The sequence below is a fragment of the Vombatus ursinus genome, unplaced genomic scaffold (assembly GCF_900497805.2).
Source record: "Vombatus ursinus unplaced genomic scaffold, bare-nosed wombat genome assembly UNPS02014791.1, whole genome shotgun sequence".
Lineage (NCBI taxonomy): Eukaryota > Metazoa > Chordata > Mammalia > Diprotodontia > Vombatidae > Vombatus > Vombatus ursinus.
Window position 1 is genome coordinate 26,928,361 of NW_020954569.1, and position 21,324 is coordinate 26,949,684.

Sequence of the window (21,324 nt, forward strand, 5' to 3'; positions counted from 1 at the left end):
AAAAAAAACCCAAGCTTGAAGCCCCATTATAGAAACGTTGGTGCCTGACAATGCAGATTGTTTTTACTTTTAATTTAATGTCTGCAGACATGCTTTGAACATGCATCACTTATGGCCTAAGAAATGCATCATTCCTCATTTGTAGGGTGTCTCATAGTCTTATAGCTCTACAAGAGCTTTGCCAAGATATCACTGTGTGATCTAAAATGTTTTAGGACTTTTTGAATGTGCAACAGGAGAATGGAAAAAAAAAAAGACAATTGAAAAAATTTGACTTCTCTCTTTGCTTATTTGGTCTTCCATTTTAATATCAAAGATGGCAAAGTGGATATTATTAGACCAGAGAGCCTTCCAGGACAAACTGCAATAAAAGTCATTCCTCTGAGCAGTTTTCACATCTTTGCACATGTTCTAATAGTAACTAGATGACTGGTGATGCTAATGAGAATATCAACTACTAGAGGTAGTTGGGTGGTGCAGTGGTTAGATCACTGGGCCTGGAGTCAGGAAGAACAAAGTTCAAATGTGGTCTCAGACATTTATTAGCTGGGTGGCCCTGGGCTAGTCACTTAACCTCTGTTTGCCTGAGTTTCCTTAACTGTAAAATGAGGAAAATAATGATACTTACCTCTTAGGGTTGTCATGAGGATCAAATGAGATAATATTTGTAAAGTGCTTAGCACAGTGCCTGGCACATAGCAGGCACTATATAAATGCTTATTTCCTTCCTTTGCTCTTTCCTAAAGATAATATCAATGATTTGAAATGCTTCCAGAGATGGAACAGGGGAAGAGGAGATTGGATAAACTGGATTGATTTAGTCTTCAAAGGAGAGTTCACACAGACTCCCAGCAAGTACTCAAAAGATTGTTATGCATCTAAAGGTCACAGCTGATTGGGGGAATGTTTAGTTCAGTGTAATTCCAATGAAATAAAGCTGAATAAAAGGCCTAACACAAAAATCAGGCAAATATGTCAAATATGTTTAATTTTTTAAAATAACTGATGGCAAAATAAAATATTTACATCACATCATACTGTGTAAACACGTCTCTGTACAAAGAAATATACATGCAAAATAATGTAAAAATTTAACTGAAATAATAAAAGAAATAATACACAAATAAAAGTTATGAGGTTACGAATACACATCCAGTTTTGAATTCATTTTTTCTCTTAAAAAGTTTCTGTACAACTTTACAAAGAAGAAACAAAAAACCCAACAAAACTAATAAATAAAATACATTGGAAGTTGCAAAGCTAACTAAGCTAGTTTATGGCTCAAGACCCAGATGTCTAACTGGCTTGGGGATGTAGGCTGGTTTCCTATTTATTATACTTCACACAGTCACAGATAAAAAGACATCCGGGAAAATCCAAAGTAGCCCAGAAGCACATCCCTCTTCATTGAAAATACCTCCAACATCACCATTACCTTGGCCACAGTGACATAGGCATTGTATTCTGGTCTCACGGCGGCTGACCCTTGATTGGCTTTCTTAACCAAAGAACACAAAATTCAGCCAATTATTGTACAGAAAGTAAACAGATTCAAAAATATTAGAAAGTACTAAATGTCAAGATTGATTTTGGGAAAAAATAATACTTTGGCATTTTGAATAATAGTATAATAAATTTTAAAATGTTACCCTATTATCCAGTTTTAGATTTGGAATATGAAATCACTTTTTACAGTCCTCAAAACTGACAAGAATTTTTGCTATGTGTTAACTATCTTAAAAACTAATGGCACAGTGATACAATCCCTTCACCCACCCCCCACCCACCCCCCAAAAAAACCCTTTAGTCACACACACAAAACCATAAAGCTCACCGTACTAAGTATGTGCTTTTTCTATATATTTATTACAGTTACAACAGAGGTCCTCATAAATAGTTGCATAAAATGTTAAAGCCACAACATTGCACATGATATGAAATCAAACAGAAAAATCCCAATGAGTGCATTTACAGTATTTTCATCTGGCTGTATACTGCTCAACAATCTGACTGATGGGTTTGGTGAGATGTGGGAAGAGGTGGGGGGGCGAAAGGAGTAGGATCCGCCCTTGGAGTCCTTTTCTGATGGGCTAGTAAACTTTGACCCCCAACTGAAGGACCTGAACAGTGGTATGCCACTGTTTAGGATGTTGAGGGGGTGGGGTAAGTTGAGGGTGAGAGGGGGAATTACAGACTGAAGGCAGGAACAGTCTATATACAAGTAAGGCCTACATTTTATCAGAGCAAAACGATTCATTCTATTTGTATGCAAAAGTTTGAGGTTGGATGCACTCAAAAGACAAATCTGGTCTCAGTGCATTGCTATGCAAGATACAGATAGACGAGGCAACTGGATAAGCTCTATGACCCGGTTGAAACCAAGTTGCAAATGGAAGCCATATTAATGGATAACCATTTGAGTGAGTCTTCTCCAGAAATGTGTCTTTGTTTTGTTCATTAATACCAGTGGTTTGAACATAGGCATTTATTTTTTCTTGAATAAATCTTGAAAATGTTAATTTTGCAAAATTCTATTCCTGTTCGTTTTTTTAAAAAAGTATCTTTTTTTTTTTTTGCAGAAACCTGAATAAAATACTGTGATACAGCAATGCTCTATCTGCCTTTTTGCAGAGTATAATGTTAAAGTCCTCCACCCCAGCATAGCTTGCATCTATAAGTCCCAAGTACTGTTACTCACAGCTTACTTGGAATGCAATTTCACACGATGAACATACTAGCAGCTGATTGGCTGTGTTTTTTTTTCTCCTCAAAATTCAAATTAACAGTTGATTGGCAGGTGAAAGAGAATGAGAAAGAACTTCAAGATAGGTCAAACCCTAGGCAAGAGCCTGCTCTGTAAGAAGTTTTTGATGCTACGAATGGGTCGAACATCATTCTGGTGTTTTCGCCGCTCTATGAAAGAAGTCAGTCTTGATATATCAAGGCTATCAGCACTGTTGTTGTTGCCCAGCTGCAGCCACTGATCCTGGAGGGAGAGTGCAGCAGAAGGACGCTGAGCAGGGTCATCTCGTAGTAGGAAGCATACAAAATCTTTGGCCTTCTGGCTAACTCCTTTAAAGTAGTCATCTGGGAAACTAAAGTCTAAGCGGCAAATGTTGAGGCACGTTTCTTCTACGCTGTCATCCAGGAAAGGAGATACGCCACTAAGAAGGACATACGTGAGCACTCCAATACTCCAAGTATCTGAGGTAAGGGAGACAGGATTCCCAAGGATGATTTCGGGAGCTGCAAATTCTGGGTTCCCCAGTAACTGGTGGATATAGTAAGTTGTGTTGAGTTGGACTGCATCTCCAAAGTCAGCCAGTTTTATCGTTGGCTTAGCCAAGCTCTGATCCACCAGAATGTTTTCAGGCTAGAAAATGCAAGAAGGAAACAGTTATTTTGAAAAATCAACCAACCATCCACCTACCCACCACCACCACCACCACCACCAATAGCTAGCATTTAGATGATGCTTTAAAGTCTGCAAAGCATTTTGTAAGTATGAACTTGTTTGACCTTCACAACAACCCTGAAAGGCAGGTGCTGTTATTATCCCCATTTTGCAGATGAGGTTAATGGAGACAGACAGAGGTTAAGTAACTTGCCAAGGGTTACACAGCTAGTAAATGTCTGAGGCCAAAGTTGAACTCAGGCCTTCCTGACTCAAGATACCTTGCTTTATCCATTGTGCTAAAACAATCCCCACCTCTCTCACCCCCATCTTAGGCTAATTTTATTATAACTCCATTCAATTTAACAAACTGTGCATTAGGCGCTATAGAAGACACAAAGACAGATGTTGCTCTTAAGAGCTGGAAGAGGGGTCAAAACTCTTTACTTAAAGAACAAGGTAAAACCTTCCTATGTTCAGCACAGATGCCCCTAACATTGCTGAGGAGAGGGAGAGCTCTAATGTGATTGGATTCTTTCATAAAATAAGTGTGTGTGTGTGTGTATGTGTGCATGTGTGCAGGTGTGTCTGACTTGTGATTTCATCAGTGAAAGAGAACTTTAAGCTTGGAAACTCTTCATCTATGCAGCAGATCGGCAGCTCACCTATAACTTAAACATCTTAGAAAGTTGTTTGGGGATACTGAATGGTTAAGCAACCCAGTCTGGTCTTCCTGACTCCAAGGTCCTCCACTGAATAGCTCCAGGCTGCCTCTCTACATTCTGCACAACTTCATAGATATTCCATTGGTCAATTAGTTTCCCCTGGAACTTAACTAAGAAAGCCTTGGCTAAGGTTCCCTTTCACTGGCAATGCTGGCTTAAAAACTGGCTACCAAGTATACCCAAACGGGATATAAATAGGCATTATTTTCCTTTTATAAGCTTATCATGACTGTCCAAATCTATTCCTAAACATATTGAAAAATGGCCAAAACCTCAGAAAGTCTTATTGGGTATTGAAAGACCTGAAGCATCTGTGCCATAGGTATTATGGATCATTTACATGCCCATGAATATACACTTGCAATGGAGAGATCCAGTGTATTTTTTTTTTTTGTTATTGACAAGCATATCATAGGAGACATATATAGCTATGTATCTATATAGCTATAGAGAAATATAGAAAAATCATAACCTAAAAAAAGGGGAATGTGAATTTATTGGGATATGGACACTGAAAGGCATAGGTGTATTGCCGTTATCAATGAGATCACAGGATCAATTGAAATACAGTGTGTGTTAGAAGTCTTAGTGCAGTTTTAAGCTAACTTCTCCATGCTCTTTCCCCAGTTTCTCAAAGGAAAATCCTCTTGTTTTAATATTCCCTCTATTTATGGCAAATCCAAAACTACCTCGTGGGTCTAGGAACTATAATTTGTTTGATGGGAAAGCTTAGCTTTCAGTAGCTTATTGCTGACAGGTTTTTTTGCAGTGGCGGAAAATACCACAAATATGTACTCAAATGGAGGACAAAGATGTATTACTTTCTAATTTAAGTAACACTGAAATCTGTCAATCACCACCTGCCATACTGGAACCCTGAGATAATGCTATGTACCATGGAGCAGAATTTAATATATGACAGGTCCATCTTGAAATCTACATTAGGTGGTTTATGAATTGAAATCTCAAATGACTTGGAATTATGTGGTTTGATCTGTAAGCCAGTCCCAGGGGAATGGTTTTCAGGGACACCATACCAGGAAGGATCCACTGTTTCCAGTCTGACAAGACTACTGTGTTCAAGAGAAGAGACAAATTTGCTGTCTGTGATTCAGTAAGAACTAAATTCTCATCCTAAGTCACCCAGATCTTAGCATTCCACTAACCTTTAGGTCCAGATGTACTATTCTGCAGTTATGAAGGTACTGCACAGCTTCCAGAATCTCTCCAAGATACATTCTAATCTTCCCTTCAGTGAGGTTCCCCCATCGCACAACACAGTCTAGAAGACGGCCTTGATCAGCCCTAGAATGTATAAAAACATCTGCTATGACACTGTTACTATGTACAGTTCTTTGTCTGGATTCATGAAAAAAACTACATTCTGTTTTTCTTTTGGGTCTCCCCTAAAATTAATGTTTCAACAACTTTTCATGATTAGGCTTTCCTGCCTCCAGTTCATACTGCTGATCAAATCAATAAGTATGAAGTGCCTAACTATGTGCTAGTCACTGGGGATATAAGTACAAAGAATGAAACAATCTTTTTTTGCAAGGAACTTCCATTCAAATGAAGGAAACAAGTACATATAGAGATATGTGCATCCTTAATATAAAGCACGTAAATGAATATTTACAAAATAGTTAATAACAAAGTAGTTTGGGAGGGAGGGCACTAGCAGTTGAGGGGATCAGGAAAGGCTTCATGGAGAAGATAGTGTTTGAGCTGCATCTTAAGGAAGTGAAGGACTCTGAGGCAGAAGAATGGAGGGAATGCATCTCAGACACGTGGGAGGGCTAGAGCAAAGGCAAAGAGATGGAAGATAGAAGTGTTGTGTATGAGAATAGGGATGAGGCCAGTTCAGTTGGACTGCAAATTGTGGGAAGGGGAGTAATGTCCAATGAAGTTGGAAAGATAGCATGGAGTCAGGTTGTGGAGGGTTTTAAACTGAAGCTCTTTCTCTTTGAGAAAGCACACATTTAAGAACAATAATGGGAAAAAAAAATGTCACGAGAAGTTGATTGCAGGGCTGAAGTAAGGTTGGATTCCCACCAACTGGATTGTAGAACCTTCCCAGATAATCAAATTCAGGGGTATTCTTCATACCAGTAACAACTCAGGGGTGAGTTATCTTTCCAAGTCCCTCTGAATTCAAGCATGCTTAGAACCACTTGGTTTCAGGCTGATGTCACTAGGATGGTTGGGGACCAGTCTACAATGGCTATAGAGGGTGTGTGACAACAGAATTTGCTAGGTCCCTATGGTCCCTGGTCAAACTATTTTTGTTTTTATTTTAGGAAAGCTCTAAAGGTCTCGTTTTTGATTGCCAATACATATTTAAGGAATTCTGCTGAATTCTGAAAGATCCTATTTTTTCTTCCCTTCATTTATGAGAAAAGAATTAAGAAAACATCAGAAGCGAAGGGTTAGGAAGTGGTAAAGACAGTCAGGTCCTACGCACATCTCTAAGACCAGGACATAACTGGTGGAAGTCTCAAATGTATCCAGGAGGCTAATCAGCAGGGGATGCTGGAGATTCTGCAGGACTCCAAGTTCATGCGTAACTTGGTCTCGTTTCATCAACTTCTTGTTCACAAACTTAGTGGCTACTGATCGCTTGGTTCCTTTCTGATCACATTTCTTAACAACAGAGAACCTGCCCCTAAAAAAAGAGTTTAAATGGCAGTTAGAAAAGATCATTTTAGGGGATTTGCTATGGGGAATAGCCTATTCTCTAAGAATTGATTATATAATCCAAGTATAACACTTAAAGCAATATACAAAAATATTTTGGGGCTATTCAGATACTATGCTACTGAGACATAAAGATGACAATAGGTTTAATTTCAAATATGCTATATATATAAAATTAATAGCTGGTTGTAGGGTATTGTAGAATATTACACTTAGGTCTAGCCAACTGAGTCATTTGGTTTACTAAGTCCTACAGAATGCTTGTATTTCAGGGAGTTTTCATATCATACCTGCCAAGCTCAGCCACTTCACTGTAGAGGGAATCAAAGTTGTCTTTCCAAATTACCATGATCCCATCACTTCCTGGACCTGAAAGAAAGAAGGAATACCTTTATCATCCTTCATCTAGTGTGAAAACTTCAAATCTTGCAAATTCCTAATTACTCCGGTCTCACATAGCCATCTGACCATGCAGTGGGGTGGCCTAGCATAGCGTTCCCTTCCAATGCAATGAATAATTATTAATAGCTCATTTATCTTTGTAGCTTTTTATCCAATTAATTTTAATTGAACTTTCTCTCCTAAGTAATGTCATATGAAATACTTTAACACCAACTTTGATTCAAACAAAGAAAATCATGGCTTTTTGAAGGTGCCTCTACCCACTTATAAAAGGAATGCTTGTATAATTTTCAGTATAATTTATTCACTAGGTCATTCTGAAACTTTGGCTATTTCTGTCAAGAAACTTTGGACCTCTGATACTAAAAAAAATGAAGGTTACATCTGAATAAATACATTGTCTACTTCCTCCATTTCTGGTCAATAGACTTTTTTTTTAAAATGCAGATCAAGTGACACAATCACGGCAGTCTAGTGAACAAATAAACCCTTAGCACATTTTTACGGAATGCATTTTTACCAGAGAATACAAAAGATTATTGTTGCCTCCAAGACCGCTTACAGAATCTGATTTCAGAAGTGGACTTAGATGATAAAGTCCTATTTGAATTCCCATTGAAATCTTCTTGACTATCCCCAGGCTCACATATTTATACAGGAAATGTCCCAAAACCAAATGAGAAAGTAGGTGTGCACTATGGGTGGGCAGCAGGGGTAAGAGAATGTATGGCTGGCCTGTGGCTCTGGGGAGCTTGTGGCAGTGGCAAACGTGATTACATAATCATGAAGGTAGCTAAATGTTTTATCTTAATGAAAAAAAAAAGAAAAGAAAAAAAAGCAAAATGCTAAAAGTGGTGAACATGGTAGTTTTTTGTAGAAGACATTTTATGAAATGGGAAAATATTTCAAACCAACTTTTAGCAGCTCGAGGTTTACCCTGCTAGGTAGCTCTGCTATACATACATGTGCTTGCCTCTCTATAATTTTTCCCCATGAAGACCTGCAGTGTGAAGATACTCAAACCCTTCAGAAGTCCTTTAGCTATCATTAGCTTCTGACACACTAAAATACCTGCAGAATGTCTCTGCAGTTCCTTTTAAAAAAGACTTCTTAATTCCTTTGGTCTCTGGTTGAAGTTAATCCTTCCATCTGATTTTGTAATCCTAAAACCATTTTTCTGCATTGCTTAGATTTACTGAGTTTAAATTATTCAGGTGAAAGGCACTCAGAGCCATTCCATTTTTTTAGGTTGAGTCTACACAGAGCGACCTTTCACAGAGTCATAACTGAGGGTTGTGGCCTATTAACGCCCCCCAAACTTGCCATTTTATACTAGATTTTGTTGGAAGCTGCCATCTGTGCCACTTATAGGCCGTTAGGAATGCTGCTTCTCCTGCAAACAGTTGGCTCCCTCAGACCTGAAGCACGCCAGATACATTAAATATAGTGCTTTCAGTTTCATATACAAGGTGTCCCAGAAGTCTTAGGGCAGTTTATAAGCTCAAGTAGCTTAAAGTTTTAATAGCTTAAGGTATAAGACAGAAGTATAAGACAAAACAGAATAAATGTATGATAGGTATGATACAAACTATATAATACATGCTATTTTAGCTCAGAGTTTCTTTCTGCTCCAAGGGACCCCATCTTCCTAGGACTAACTATGGACCTTCTTGCTGAATCCCCCATTATTTAGGGTTTTTCACTGCAAGTTTCAGAGCCCATTCTGATACTGAAACCAACAAATATCTTATATCTGTTGATCCACAGTTCATTAGGTAACTTGAAAAACTAATATGTTAATATATTTTTTGAGGACAGGAACACATCTTATTTAGAATGTAAGCACTTTGAGGGCAGGGACTATCTTACTTTTGTATTTGTATTCCTAGCACTTAGCAGTGCTTGGCCCATACAGAGTAAGTGCTAAATACATGCTTTTGATTTGTTCATTTATCTTTCTTTGTAGACTTAATAATTGCTTGCTGAACTTGAATAATATAAAGAGGATTGGGTGGGTTAGCAGTACATATTTTAACAGTGGCCTTATGGAGATAATACCTCTGTCTTTGTTGTTCTAACCCAAAGATCGATAATGTAGAATCTTGGTGTTCTCTAAGCATGTCACCATCTCCATATCCACCTCCCTACCACTTAGGACAGTTGCCACCTGCTGCTACCCAACTGTTTCATTGGACCCACCATCCCTAAGATTTTAAAAGAACAGGAGGATACTTTGAATGCAACCTTTGAAAGATTGCCTAACATTCTTCTAGACCTTTCATGACTTCATGATGTGAATTTTCAGGCTATGGTAAACTATTAGATAAGATATTTTTCCAGACAAACAGGATATTATGGTGCCTCTTCAATTATACCATACAAGTGACTACCCACACTTATGATATAGGCTGGCCCTGCTTGTACAGTGAAAGCCTGAATGGCAAACATCCTCACTTTGTCCTACCTACTCAACCTTCATTCTGAAAGTCCTAAAGGAGCTTCAAAGGCAGTTTTAGCCAACAATTGTGTAACTTACCTAGAACTCTCAGACTGGCTGACGATGATACTGAACCCATGTCATTCACAGCTATACATGTATAGATACCATCATCTTCTGTGGTCACACCGATTATTTTCAGAGTGGCCTCTCCTAAATCACTGCCAAACATATTAATGCACATATTAGAATTTCTCGTCACAAAGCAGACACTGGAAACCCTGTTAGGTCCTTATCCTTCTCATATACCCATGTGTGCACACACAACACACACACAGATGCACCGCCTTAATGGAGAGGCAGTGAGCTGTAATTGATGGAGAGCCTGCTTCCAGGTCAGGAAGACTGGCCTCAAATCCTGTCACAGGCAAGTGACTCAACTTCTCAGATTTGTTCTGTGAAGTTTAGATTCAGTCAAAGGGCTGCACTTGAAGACCTAGAGGGCCACATGTGGCCTGGAGGCCACAGGTTCCCCTCCCCTGGCTGGGACTTCTATACTAAGCCATTTACTTTGATGGAGAAAGCTCTCACATTAGTAGCCTCCCAAAACAAATGCATAGGTCCTTTCTATATTCAAGTAAATGCAGTGAACACAGGTGTTAACTTTTTTTCTTATTTGTATTCTATCATACACTTCCCTTAGGTGGTGAAGCTAATATAAGTTTAAGAACTGGCATACCTGTATGAGATGCTGTAGCGTCCATTACTGTTCAATGTGTTGTGTTCGGGGCCCTTCCAAATTATTGAAGCTTTGGGGCGACCACAAACTCTACATCTAAGAACAATGGTCTCTCCTGTCTCACATGTTACCTCACTCAATGGTATTATAAATTCTGGGGGAACTGAAAAGCAGAATGAACAAATTAATTACCAGTGAACTATCTACTCCTCCTTATCACCCCGAAACAAAAGAATGAGGATATTTAGTTCAAATAGCTATGCAAGCCCTAAATTTAAAAAAAAAACCCCTTTAGGATGCTTTGATGGGTTAAAAATTCTCTTCCAACCAATTACTATGAATCTTAGAAACCCAAAATGCTACTTACCATCATAAATGTAGTTGGGATTAAGAAGCTGAAACACAAAACAAAACAAAGCAATTATAATCCAAAGGATGGATTATTTTAAGGACCATTGGTTTCAGTTCCTGTACTAGAATTATTTCCTAAAGATATGAAAAGGAGTAATTTGACCTAGAAATAAAACTGATGCAAAATGTTTTTGATTATTTTTGAACACAATGTGGAAGCTTCATGCCGCAATGACTATGCTTTGTCTTTGAAGGGTTTTTGTCTCACCTCAAGCATAAAAGTGATGCTTAAACTTTCATTTCACTCTGCATCAGTTCAAACAGGTCTTCTCTGAAATGGTCCTTTTCATAATTTCTTATGACAAAACAATACTCCATTATACTCACATACCTGTAGTTTGTTCACCTATTCCCCAACTGATTGGCATCCTCTTAGTTTTCAGTTCTTTTGGACATGGGTAATGTAGGAATTTGTTTTCCTTGACTATGCATATAGTGACAGGGGTTACTATATTTAACATATTTATAACAATGGTTTTGATCTTTTGGAGGGGGAGAGATAAGGAGAAAGAAAATAAATGCTTAATGGAAAAAATAAAATTTAACTAAGAAAAAGGAAAGGATGTTTCCTCCACATGCTCTTCTACCCTCTCTTCTCCCTCAGCCCCACAATAAACTATTACATTAATTCAAATTTTTCAAATCTTTGGGTAGCCTGGGACAACTTATGTCATATTTATCTTTGTATCAAAGTACTGTGGATGTTTTTCACACACAGGAGCTAAGTCAGACATTCCCTTTTTCCCATCTAATGCAAACTCCCATTTCCCATGGATCTATAGTTCGAAGGAATCTGATTATAGTGGATTAAAGTAGTTTATAACTACTTAGGAGAATATTTACATTTTAACAGAAAAGTGACTTAACCCAAGCTGGAAGAAGGAAAGCCTTCCCGTTTGGTCTCTGGGTGTTAAGAGGAGTAGAGTCGACCCTAGGTGCTTTTCTAGTTCCTCTTCTCCATCCCTTTCACATGTTCTGGGGCTTTCTTTTTGTTATTTTTGTTTTTATCTCACCAAGAGCCCAACAGTATTTCATGTATATAATGCCATGGATGGGCTTAAGCAACACATTTGGCAAAGTGTAAGGCATACGAAGGAGAAAAGGCAAAAAAGGTGAAGGGAGAAGGAGGGGAATAGAAAGTATGGAAGGAGTGATAAGGAGGAGTATAGGAAGAGGATAGAAATTATGGTATAGTCTGTAGCTCTCTGATATAATGTAAAAGGTAGAAGAGGGCACAGTTACCACAAATGCATTTAATTTAGCAACTGCATATTCTTGGCCTCCTTTGCTTGGTGCATGGCTAATCTTGGTGGTGTATGCATTTGGAAGAACACTCAGAACTTCCAGAAGACACTTTCACTGACCTTCACAGAAACTTTGTTAGTAAGTCCTTCTCGTGATTTGCGGTAACCATTTTCTAATTTGCCTTCCCTTTTGCCGTCTTTATCTTTTTTCTCAGATTTTTTCCTTAAACGGAGTGCTGTGTGCCAAGATGTTGACTTCCTAGAGGAAAATAAAATGTTCTGTTAAATACTGTTCCTTTTTAGAAATGTTCTACAAAGAATATTTGGAAGAAAATTCATTTGACTGACAGAAACTATTGCAGAAGAAAAATATTAAGCTGATGGATACGAAGAACTAAGCAAAAAGCACTCAGCTAAATAAAGTTTCCTCTGCTTTAATATAATAACAACAAAACTACAAGAATTCAACATCACCAGTCTCCTATATTGAAAAAATATATACAATAGAAGTTGAAATGAAAAGGCCTATGAAAGGAATTATTTTCCCTTTGAGAAAATTAAGAAAAAACAAACAACGATGAGATCCTTGCATATGAACAGAGGTTGAGAAAACTAAAAAGATAAAACAGCTCACAGAAACCTAGAAATGTTGTGGGAGAACAGACCTCTGATCAAGCTCTTTTTTTCCTTAAATGGCAAGACTTGGTGACTTCAGAGCTCTTCCCATACCCCTAAAGGCACATAATTATGCTGAGATTCTCCTGAGTAGAAGTTAGTAGTACAAATTGGGAAACATGACTGCATTTAGTTAGCAATATAATTGTAACAAACACTACAGAGACTGTTCAGTTTTAAAGTCTATTCATTTATCCTATTGGAAGCTGGCTGCCTTTTCATTTTTAAAGACCCATTTATGCTTGGATTTTATGGGACCAAGCAGGGGATTCCATTTGGCCAACTTTGTACAACAATGGAGTATGTCTCAGAGAAATTCAGGAGAGAAATAGGTTTCATTATTGCTGTTATGAAGCTAGAAACCAAGCTCCATTTTGCTTAAAATTATGTTTACTACAACAATTGATAAGTTTCTAATTTTATTGAGATTGACCAAGAAAGCTGATTTTCAAGGATAAATTGTCGAATCAATTTCCTTACTGCAGTCACATATTGAACACCACCCCCCTCAGACTGATTAGTTACGTAACACTGGAACACACATTAACATTTTTAGAGACCCTGTGTAGAGTAAATTTCCTCTAGGATTAAATAAAAACCATTTGCTGTTCCCCATATATGATACACCCTCTCCTGTCTCTGAGCCTTTGCACAGGCTGTTGCTCATGCCTGGGATGCACTCTCTCCTCACCTGTGTCTGCCTTCTAGCATCCCCAGGTGCCTTCAAGTCTCAGCTCAAATTCGACCTCCCAGCAGCAAAAGGCCTATTCTGATCGTCTTCCCACAAAACATTACTTTGTGTTTTGTATTACTTATCTGCATCATGCTATTTTTCCCAAAGACAATGTCAGACTATTTTGTTTTTAATCTCTGCATCCTCGCCCCTAGTATAGTGCCTGGCACATAGCAGAGGCTTAATCAATGCTTGCTGAATGAAGGAAGACTGTAACTTTTTTGGTGAACTGAAAAATCTATTCACTGGTGAATGTAACTATTAGGAAACTAATAGGAAATAACTATTTCCTAGCAGACAGTTGAGTTTCAGGGACAAATGCACTGGTCCTGGAGTTATGAACATCAAGTTTAAAACTGGGATGTGATACTTATTAACAGTGTGATCATAGAGAGGTCATTTAACTTGTCTGAGCCTCAATTTCCTTATCTAAAAATGAACATGATAATATTTGCATTCCTGACTCCATAGAGTTGTTCTGAGGCAGGTACTTCATCAACCTGAAAGTGCTATAAATACAAATTACCATTATCACCTCTGCAGATACTGTACACTATTTTCTGGATTACATATCACAATCAGAATTTAATCTTGCACTATGCTCCCAGTCTTTTCTTCAAATGTAATTCCTACTTCAAATGTGATTCCTAATTGTAATTCGCTAATCTCACTGGCCTCATATGTCCTTACTTTTCTTTCACTCCCCCCACCCTTTTTGCCATCCTCCCACTCCTTTCAGGAAAACAGAGAGATGCTCACTTCATAGTGCCATCAGGGTTCTCTATGATGACTGCACTGGTATGCCCCAGGACATAGCCGGGAATCCAGCCCTCTGCTGCGGGACATTGGTCAGTGGCGGCTCGGAACACCAAAAACATGTTCTGTTGATTGCTGGCTAGAATTTGCACGACCTCTCCTTGATAGACATTGATCTCATCCTCCTTCACTGCCGTGTAATCGTGTGTCACCAGCATGGTGGAGATATTGCTACTGCTGCTACTTTCACTCTATGAAAGGAGAGGGAACAAAATGTAATGCTGACAATGATGAAACCAGTTGTTAATATGTACCATGGCTACGCGACCTAGAGTTACACATAAGATAAACAGAGAAACAGTAGTCTTGGCTTTTCCTTCAGACCTCCTTTAGCTCATCTCAGTCATCTTTTTCAACAACAGTAACAACAACAACAACAAATCCATATGGCTCTAGAATGGTGTTTAAGAGGCCTTAAAAAAATTGGTTCCATTACTAGTCTTTTATTCATTCTGAAAGGTTTATCGATGCCACAGGCTTATCTTCCTTTTGTTCCCTGACAGAACATCGTTCTTCTGGAGACTGATGTTGGAAAGCTAAGAACAACATGATTTTGAGGAACTCTAGTAGTGCAAATATGACTGTGACTGGTGTGTGTGTGTGTGTGTGTTTATATGTGTGTATTTTTAAAAATTATTATTTGATTTCTTTAAAAAAAAAGTAACGAAGGTTGATATTCCTCTTGTCTCATAGGTTAGGTATAATGGAGGTATCTAAATCTAAAATCAGTTCCAAGAAGGTACATTATGGGGATCAAATGACTTAATTTCTCGATGTGCCACTAATACATTTCAAAATATTTTTCTGTGTCTATTTCTTGGCATACTAGAATATACAACATCTGGAAATCCAATTGCCTACCATTGTGCTTTCATGCAAAGCTGCAGTAGGGTTTGTGGTCTACCTAATATGCTCCCAGAGCTCCAAGTTCCTATGTGTACACTGGCAATAGATGTGTATCATGCAGCATGGCAGGGCTGGTATATGTGCTGGCAGCCAATACAGAATAGCTTATCTTATTCATTCACTACAATGTAGACTGAAAACATTGGGGTGAATCCTTCCCCCATGATGTCCCTCTTCCCCTTTTTTGCTTTTTAAAAAAAAAAACAAGGCCCATGGTAGGAGAGAAAGGCCAGTATGCTTTTGACAGGGACATATCACATATAACTTTGTAAAAACTAGGTCCTGGAGAATGGATACCCAAGGAATAAAACCACCTTCATTCTTCAGCCATAGTAGCTGGATGTTTGCCAAAGGGCTATCATCATAATGTCCCTAATGTTCTTGTATGAGCTTGTGCTACAAGACCACTGGTCCTTCTGCCCCAGATTCTACAGTAGAATGGGCATAAGATGCTGAGTAGAAGAAGGGAGCAGAAAATGTCCATCATTTTCTTGCCTCCTTGCTGTGCAAATGCTCTTCTAGTCTGAGTGGCAAGAGTCCTGGGCTTGGAGTCAAGACAGACCTAGATTCAGCCCTGCTGGTAATATTTCCTAGCTGTGTGACCATGGGAAAGTCACTTAACCTTTCTCAGACTCAGTTTCCTTATCTATAAAATAATGCACATAGTATTCACCTCTTAGATTGCTGTGAGAGCAAATGGAATGATGTATGTGATGTGCTTTGTAAACCTTAAAGCAGTATATAAATGTTAGTTGTTATTATTAGTAGAGGTACAGGAGGGAGGAAGAAGCTGAAACTAGTGTTTCTTAAAACACACCTTGACCGATGCTTCTTTCACCTTCCATCATTGCCATGTAATCACATACTACCATTATGGGGAGTCAACCCCCTTCAATAACTGCTGAATGATGTAGAAATTCCTTATTCAGGGAAGTCAACTTTCTCTGCTTCTGACATCCTACCAGTGATCCTCTGGGTAGAAGATTTTGTGGTTTCAGGAACCAGGACTATTCTCCAGGCACTGGATTTTTAAAGAAGATCATCTTTAAAATAGTTCCATTTGAATCTGTTGGAAATTCACTAGTAACAACATTCCAAAAATGCATAAGCTAGTATCATTTCTCCCCCTGAATTCAAAAATAGCGTTTAAGGAATTTTGGTTTTGCATTACCAGACTTGAGTCTGAGATAAGCTCACTCTCTCATAGATCCATTAAGTTCCTCTACTCTGAAACTATTTTAAATCTCTCCATCTCCTTCCTATTCTAATGTGTTTTAAAAGCTAATGCATGATTATCATCTTATCTACTTAAATAACCTAAAGACATTGGGGTCTTGTCATCTACTTTACCACTATGTTTTTAGTACTTAAAAGACCTTTCCATCTACCCTTCAGCTGAACTTTTCTATTAAAAAAAAAAAAAAAGCTAATGCATGAACGAAGAATTGAATGAGGAATTGATATCCCTACCTCAAAGCCTCAACTGGATAACATAACATAACTCACCTAGGGTATTATGAAAGTTTCCCAAGTGTGTCTAACAAGTGCTGAGGCCCTGAAAATAGCCACTAGGGGCCACTTTTATGCTATTCAACTAACAACATGGAGTACGACTGTCTAAGAGTATTGGTAGAGATTAATCAGTGAATAGACAACAAATAGAAATGGCAAAGATATATTTTAATTTTATTGAAAATTATGGGGCCTTGGTATCCTACTTATAACATTCATTTACTTTTAACTAATTTTGGTCTGTCATTAAAGACAGATTTGTAAATGATAAAATGTCAGAATTGGAAAAGACCTTAGAGATAGTGTTAATCCCATCTCCTTTTAGAGATGAGGAACTGAGTTCAAGACAGGTTGAGTGACTTGCTAACAATTACCCAGATTTAATGGTAGAACCTGGATTAGAACCTAGGTCTCCTGACTTCCAGCTTGAAGTTCTTTTCATTACATCTTGTTATTTAAATGGGTTCAACCACCATAATTAACTTAGGTGTTGTCGGAGATTTGCTCTAAAAACGTCTTTAGAAAAATGTTCTAGGCAAAAATAAAACAAGTCTAATTCAATTATAGTAAAAATATGTAAGTTACCATGCTCACATAATGGAATCATGGAACAGTTTTATAACTATAAAAGCAAACTAGATTTTCTTTTAAAAAGATTCACAGTTTATTTTACATCTTCTGTTTTTGTTTCACAGGGCTCAAACCTAACTTTCAAGCAAGTGTGTAACAATGGTATAATGATGGGGTAAAATATTTGGAAGAGCACTGGAGTTAGAAGACCTGGGTTCAAATTCCAGCTCCTGTGCTTGCTGGCTCATGTGAAATGCATAAAGTAGTCTCACCACTCTGCACCTTCATTTCCTAATCTGTAAAAAGAGGGCACTGAACTAGATCCTCTCTAAGGTTCTTTCAGGTATATAAAACCCTGAATTTCAAGGCATAATTTCCTCATGTTTGACCAGGGTTATAAAAAAAAATCAGCTACTGTAGGCTATGTAGTTATAGGTATGTGTACACACAAATACACATATGTACACAACACATAACATATGTGTGTATATTCATATATGTATCCATATATACATACCTATAAATATCAAAACTGTATATATTTATGTTATATATGTATACATATATATGTCAACAGCTATGGAGAAATTAATATATGCATGTGTGTATATATACATACATACCATATATATTATACGGTATGTGTGTAAATAAAAGCTGATCTAGTACATAGGCCCATGTTCACTTTATAAAGTAACTCTTGCTTTGGACATATTTCTCCTTGCCTATTGCTTAAATATTGGGAAGTGATTACCCAAACTCCTAGGCTATCCACTGAAAGTAAAGTGGAAAGGACTCAGGATTTAGGAGGAGAAAGTTATTTTTAGCCTTAATGGTTAAATGACTAAAACATTTAAAAGTTGAAGTATGCCAGGATATAGGGTACTTACAAAACTAGAAGGAAATTAGTTGTTTTAGGTTTTCCAGGTTTGGTGGAGGAATCCTAGGTACTTTCCCCAAACTCTCACCTCATTAATGAGGCGTTCTGTAGGTCTAGGCTGTAGGATAGGCAGTCTTACCTCTCCTAAATCGCTGTTTGGTAATTGCCACTTCTCTTGGCATAACCAAATGAGAAAATGCAGAAAATAGGAGCAGGCAAACCTTTAAAAGGAGGTTCTTCTTACCCTGACCCTTACCTCATTAACGTATATAAACTTGTGTGGTTTCTGTATTAATATGGTATGTTTGACATGTAATTTGTTTTACCTTAGAATGTAAATTCCTAAAAAGAAAAAGCAATATTGAACAAACTTAGTAAGAACCTATCACCAAGAAGAAAATGATGTGCTTTTTGGTCAGAAGTTGTCCCTTTCATCCTCTAAAATTTACACTGTAGTACTATGGAAAATCTTTCTTTAACATTTTTATTTTTCGACAATGAGAAAGTGTCAAAGTTAGACTGAGGTTAAGTGCTGGTCCCTGTCCACTTTTATAAGGATATAGTTTAAGAATAGAACTAGGCATTCCAGTTTTAATACAAGCCTACACACACCTTGCAAGGCTGGTGGACAATTCATCTCACTTTTGCTATTCTCAGAATTGAAAAAAAAAAAATTCGATTCTATTAACAAGAGACTAAGACTACATTGCAATATAAGCACCAAGGACCAGCTTCCTCTTTTGACCAGTTCAATCTAAAAATTGAATTAAACGATATTTTTAAAAGGAAAAAAAAAAAAGATGAGACCAAGTTAATCTAAGTGAACCCTCAACAGAGGACCAGAAGGAAAAGAGAATACATGCAAAGCAAGGGTGATTTGTTCCCCCCAGGTAGAAATACCCCCCCCCCTTTTTAAAAGGAAACATACATAAGAGATTTTAAAAGAAATCAGAACATCTAATCATTAAAATAGTTTTTTCAAGTGCATGCTTTTAGAAAAGTGTTATAGGCTAAGTGACAGTCACTGAAACTGGAAAGGAGCTGGGCAGAATAGTAAGGAAACCCAAAAAATGAAGTAAAAAAAACCCCACCACATCAACCAACCAACCAATCAATCGATCAGCCGACCGACAGACTTGCAAACACAACACTGAGGTGAGGGGTGAACCAGGACTTCAAGGCGCCACAACACCCCTCTCACAAAGGACGGGGCACCCCATCAGGCAACTGGCTGGGTGGGTCAGTGGGCACTAACTCTGTCATCGGCCCCCTGGTGGTAGTTGCTGTTTCCCTGGGGTGTGGGGGAGGGGGATGTCACCCAGAGTCTTTTGATAATCCTGCTGTGTCCCCTCCCCCTCCAAAAATATGCAGATGGTTGAGTCTCCAGATGCCCTCAAACAGTCTCTCTCTCTTCTGGAGTGAAACTTTGGGGGGAGAGAATATTTCCACTTGACAGATTATTTTTTGGCAGCAATTCCACTACCCTCCCCCCCATTTTGTCTCAGTTTATTTGAGTTGTTAGTTGGAAGTTTTCTTGAGTTTTTGTTTTTTAAAAATTCTCTCAGCGGATGAATAAAAAAAAAATGCTGCAAAGTCAATTAGGGCTGAAGGGAGCAAAACCAAGCAGAGTAGCAAGTGTAAAGTACAGGTCTCATTTAAATAAAGGAACAAGTGTAAAATAATTCCCCTCCCCCTCAAAAAAAAAAGTGTGAGGGAGGGAGGCAGAGGTGAAACAAACCCTCCCCAACACAATCTGCTAGCTGGAAATATAAGATTTAATGACGGCACATTCAGGTGGTTAATTAACTGCCTTCTCTAATTAGGAAGACGAAAAGAGAGCAAGGAGAGCAGTTAGTAGAAATCAGAGCGAGTGATTTATGTTTTCAGCAGAGGCAAAGGAATCACAACTACGGTTAGAAGGCTTTTGTATTCCTGTGTCTGTATACATATGGCTCAGGTCTGGGGTTTATGTATACATACACACTCACACATACATAGAAGCTACATATGTGTCTACTTTGTCAAGGTACAGGAGATACTGCGACAGTTGATTATTTCAGAGCAGGGCAGCACTGGAGAGCCAGAAGTTAGTATGAAGGAGAGTGACGGTAACACGGGAAGGTTTTAGAAGAGCTCGCAGGACAGAAGTGCTCCGCGCTCTTACCCCATTACTCTGGGTGGAGTGCACTGACTGCTCGCTGGTCGAGGAGCACGTGCTCATGCGGTCTGTGTCCTTGCTGTGTGACGAGTGGCGATGGACCTGCCTCTGGAGGGAGTCACTGTCCCCGGGAAAAGTGAAGGAGCCGGGGCGGCTGGCAGGAGATGCTGGGATGGAGCTCCAAAAGGAGCCCCCCTTCTGAAGGGGGCTGCTGGGCGGAAATAACTCCTTGCCAAAAGGAGAAGGGAGAGTCGTGGAGATGGGAGAGTTCAGTGGGGAGATGGCTCCAGGTCTTGGCTTCCCCAGCGTCAAGGACCCTAGGCTGCTCCTTGAACGGTTGTCCTCCACGCTCCCTCGAGTTTCCTTGTGGGGTCCATCCTGAGTTGAGCTGGAAACATTCCCAGGTGTCTTCCGGGGACTCTCAATGACTTTCATCTTGGGAATTTTCTCTGCTTCTCTCTCAGGACCCTCTGGCTCTCCATTGGGAGGATGCCTGTTTGACTGGCTGAAGCCAGTTTCTAAGGAGGTGTTGCTGTGAGATGGCAGGGAAGGATTGGGAATGGACATACCTGACATCTTGTCTGCCTCTGCCTGGGCTGAGGCTGCAGAGGAGACCAGGACTGGGGAGTGGTGTCTGACAGGCTGCGGGATCCGGGACGGCCTGCTGCGGCTGGAGCTGGGGATTCCGCTGCAGCTGCCGGGGCCGCTGCTGTGGTTGCTGCTGCTGGGACCAGGGCTGCTGCTGCCACCGCTGCCACCACTGTGGTTCCTCTGATACTCAATTGGTGAAGTCAAGGCTGGTGGAAGCAGGAGACAAAGACAAGAAGGGTAAGCATGGGACCATGCAAAGTGCAACTTCTGATACAAAGAAAAAGGAAGTGTCACGAGTCAATCACAGGCCAATCATTTCAACTTCTTATCACAAAGATATATGAAAAACTGAAAAGTCAGTGCTGGTGGAACAATGGATAGAGCACTGGGCCTGGAGTCAGGAAGACCTGAGTTAAAAATCTGGCCTCAGACTAGCT

General features: G+C 39.0%; 1 protein-coding gene across 4 annotated transcripts in view; it reads right to left on the reverse strand.

Moving 5' to 3' along the window:
- Nucleotides 1-971: 971 nt before the first annotated feature.
- The window catches only part of TRIO (trio Rho guanine nucleotide exchange factor), a 505,121-nt gene continuing 484,768 nt past the window's right edge, over nucleotides 972-21,324 (reverse strand). For 2 of the 4 annotated variants that reach the window (XM_027868779.1, XM_027868780.1), the window contains exons 49-58: nucleotides 20,303-21,093; nucleotides 14,214-14,461; nucleotides 12,167-12,305; nucleotides 10,759-10,786; nucleotides 10,392-10,554; nucleotides 9,752-9,873; nucleotides 7,104-7,182; nucleotides 6,581-6,781; nucleotides 5,286-5,424; nucleotides 972-3,373 (exon numbers count right to left, since the gene is read on the reverse strand). In XM_027868779.1, the coding sequence (XP_027724580.1) occupies nucleotides 2,831-3,373; nucleotides 5,286-5,424; nucleotides 6,581-6,781; nucleotides 7,104-7,182; nucleotides 9,752-9,873; nucleotides 10,392-10,554; nucleotides 10,759-10,786; nucleotides 12,167-12,305; nucleotides 14,214-14,461; nucleotides 20,303-21,093 (2,453 nt within the window). In that variant the 3' untranslated portion in view covers nucleotides 972-2,830. Of the gene's footprint in view, nucleotides 3,374-5,285; nucleotides 5,425-6,580; nucleotides 6,782-7,103; nucleotides 7,183-9,751; nucleotides 9,874-10,391; nucleotides 10,555-10,758; nucleotides 10,787-12,166; nucleotides 12,306-14,213; nucleotides 14,462-20,302; nucleotides 21,094-21,324 lie in introns of those variants that run through there. The other 2 variants (XM_027868781.1, XM_027868782.1) reach the window with 2 other exon arrangements.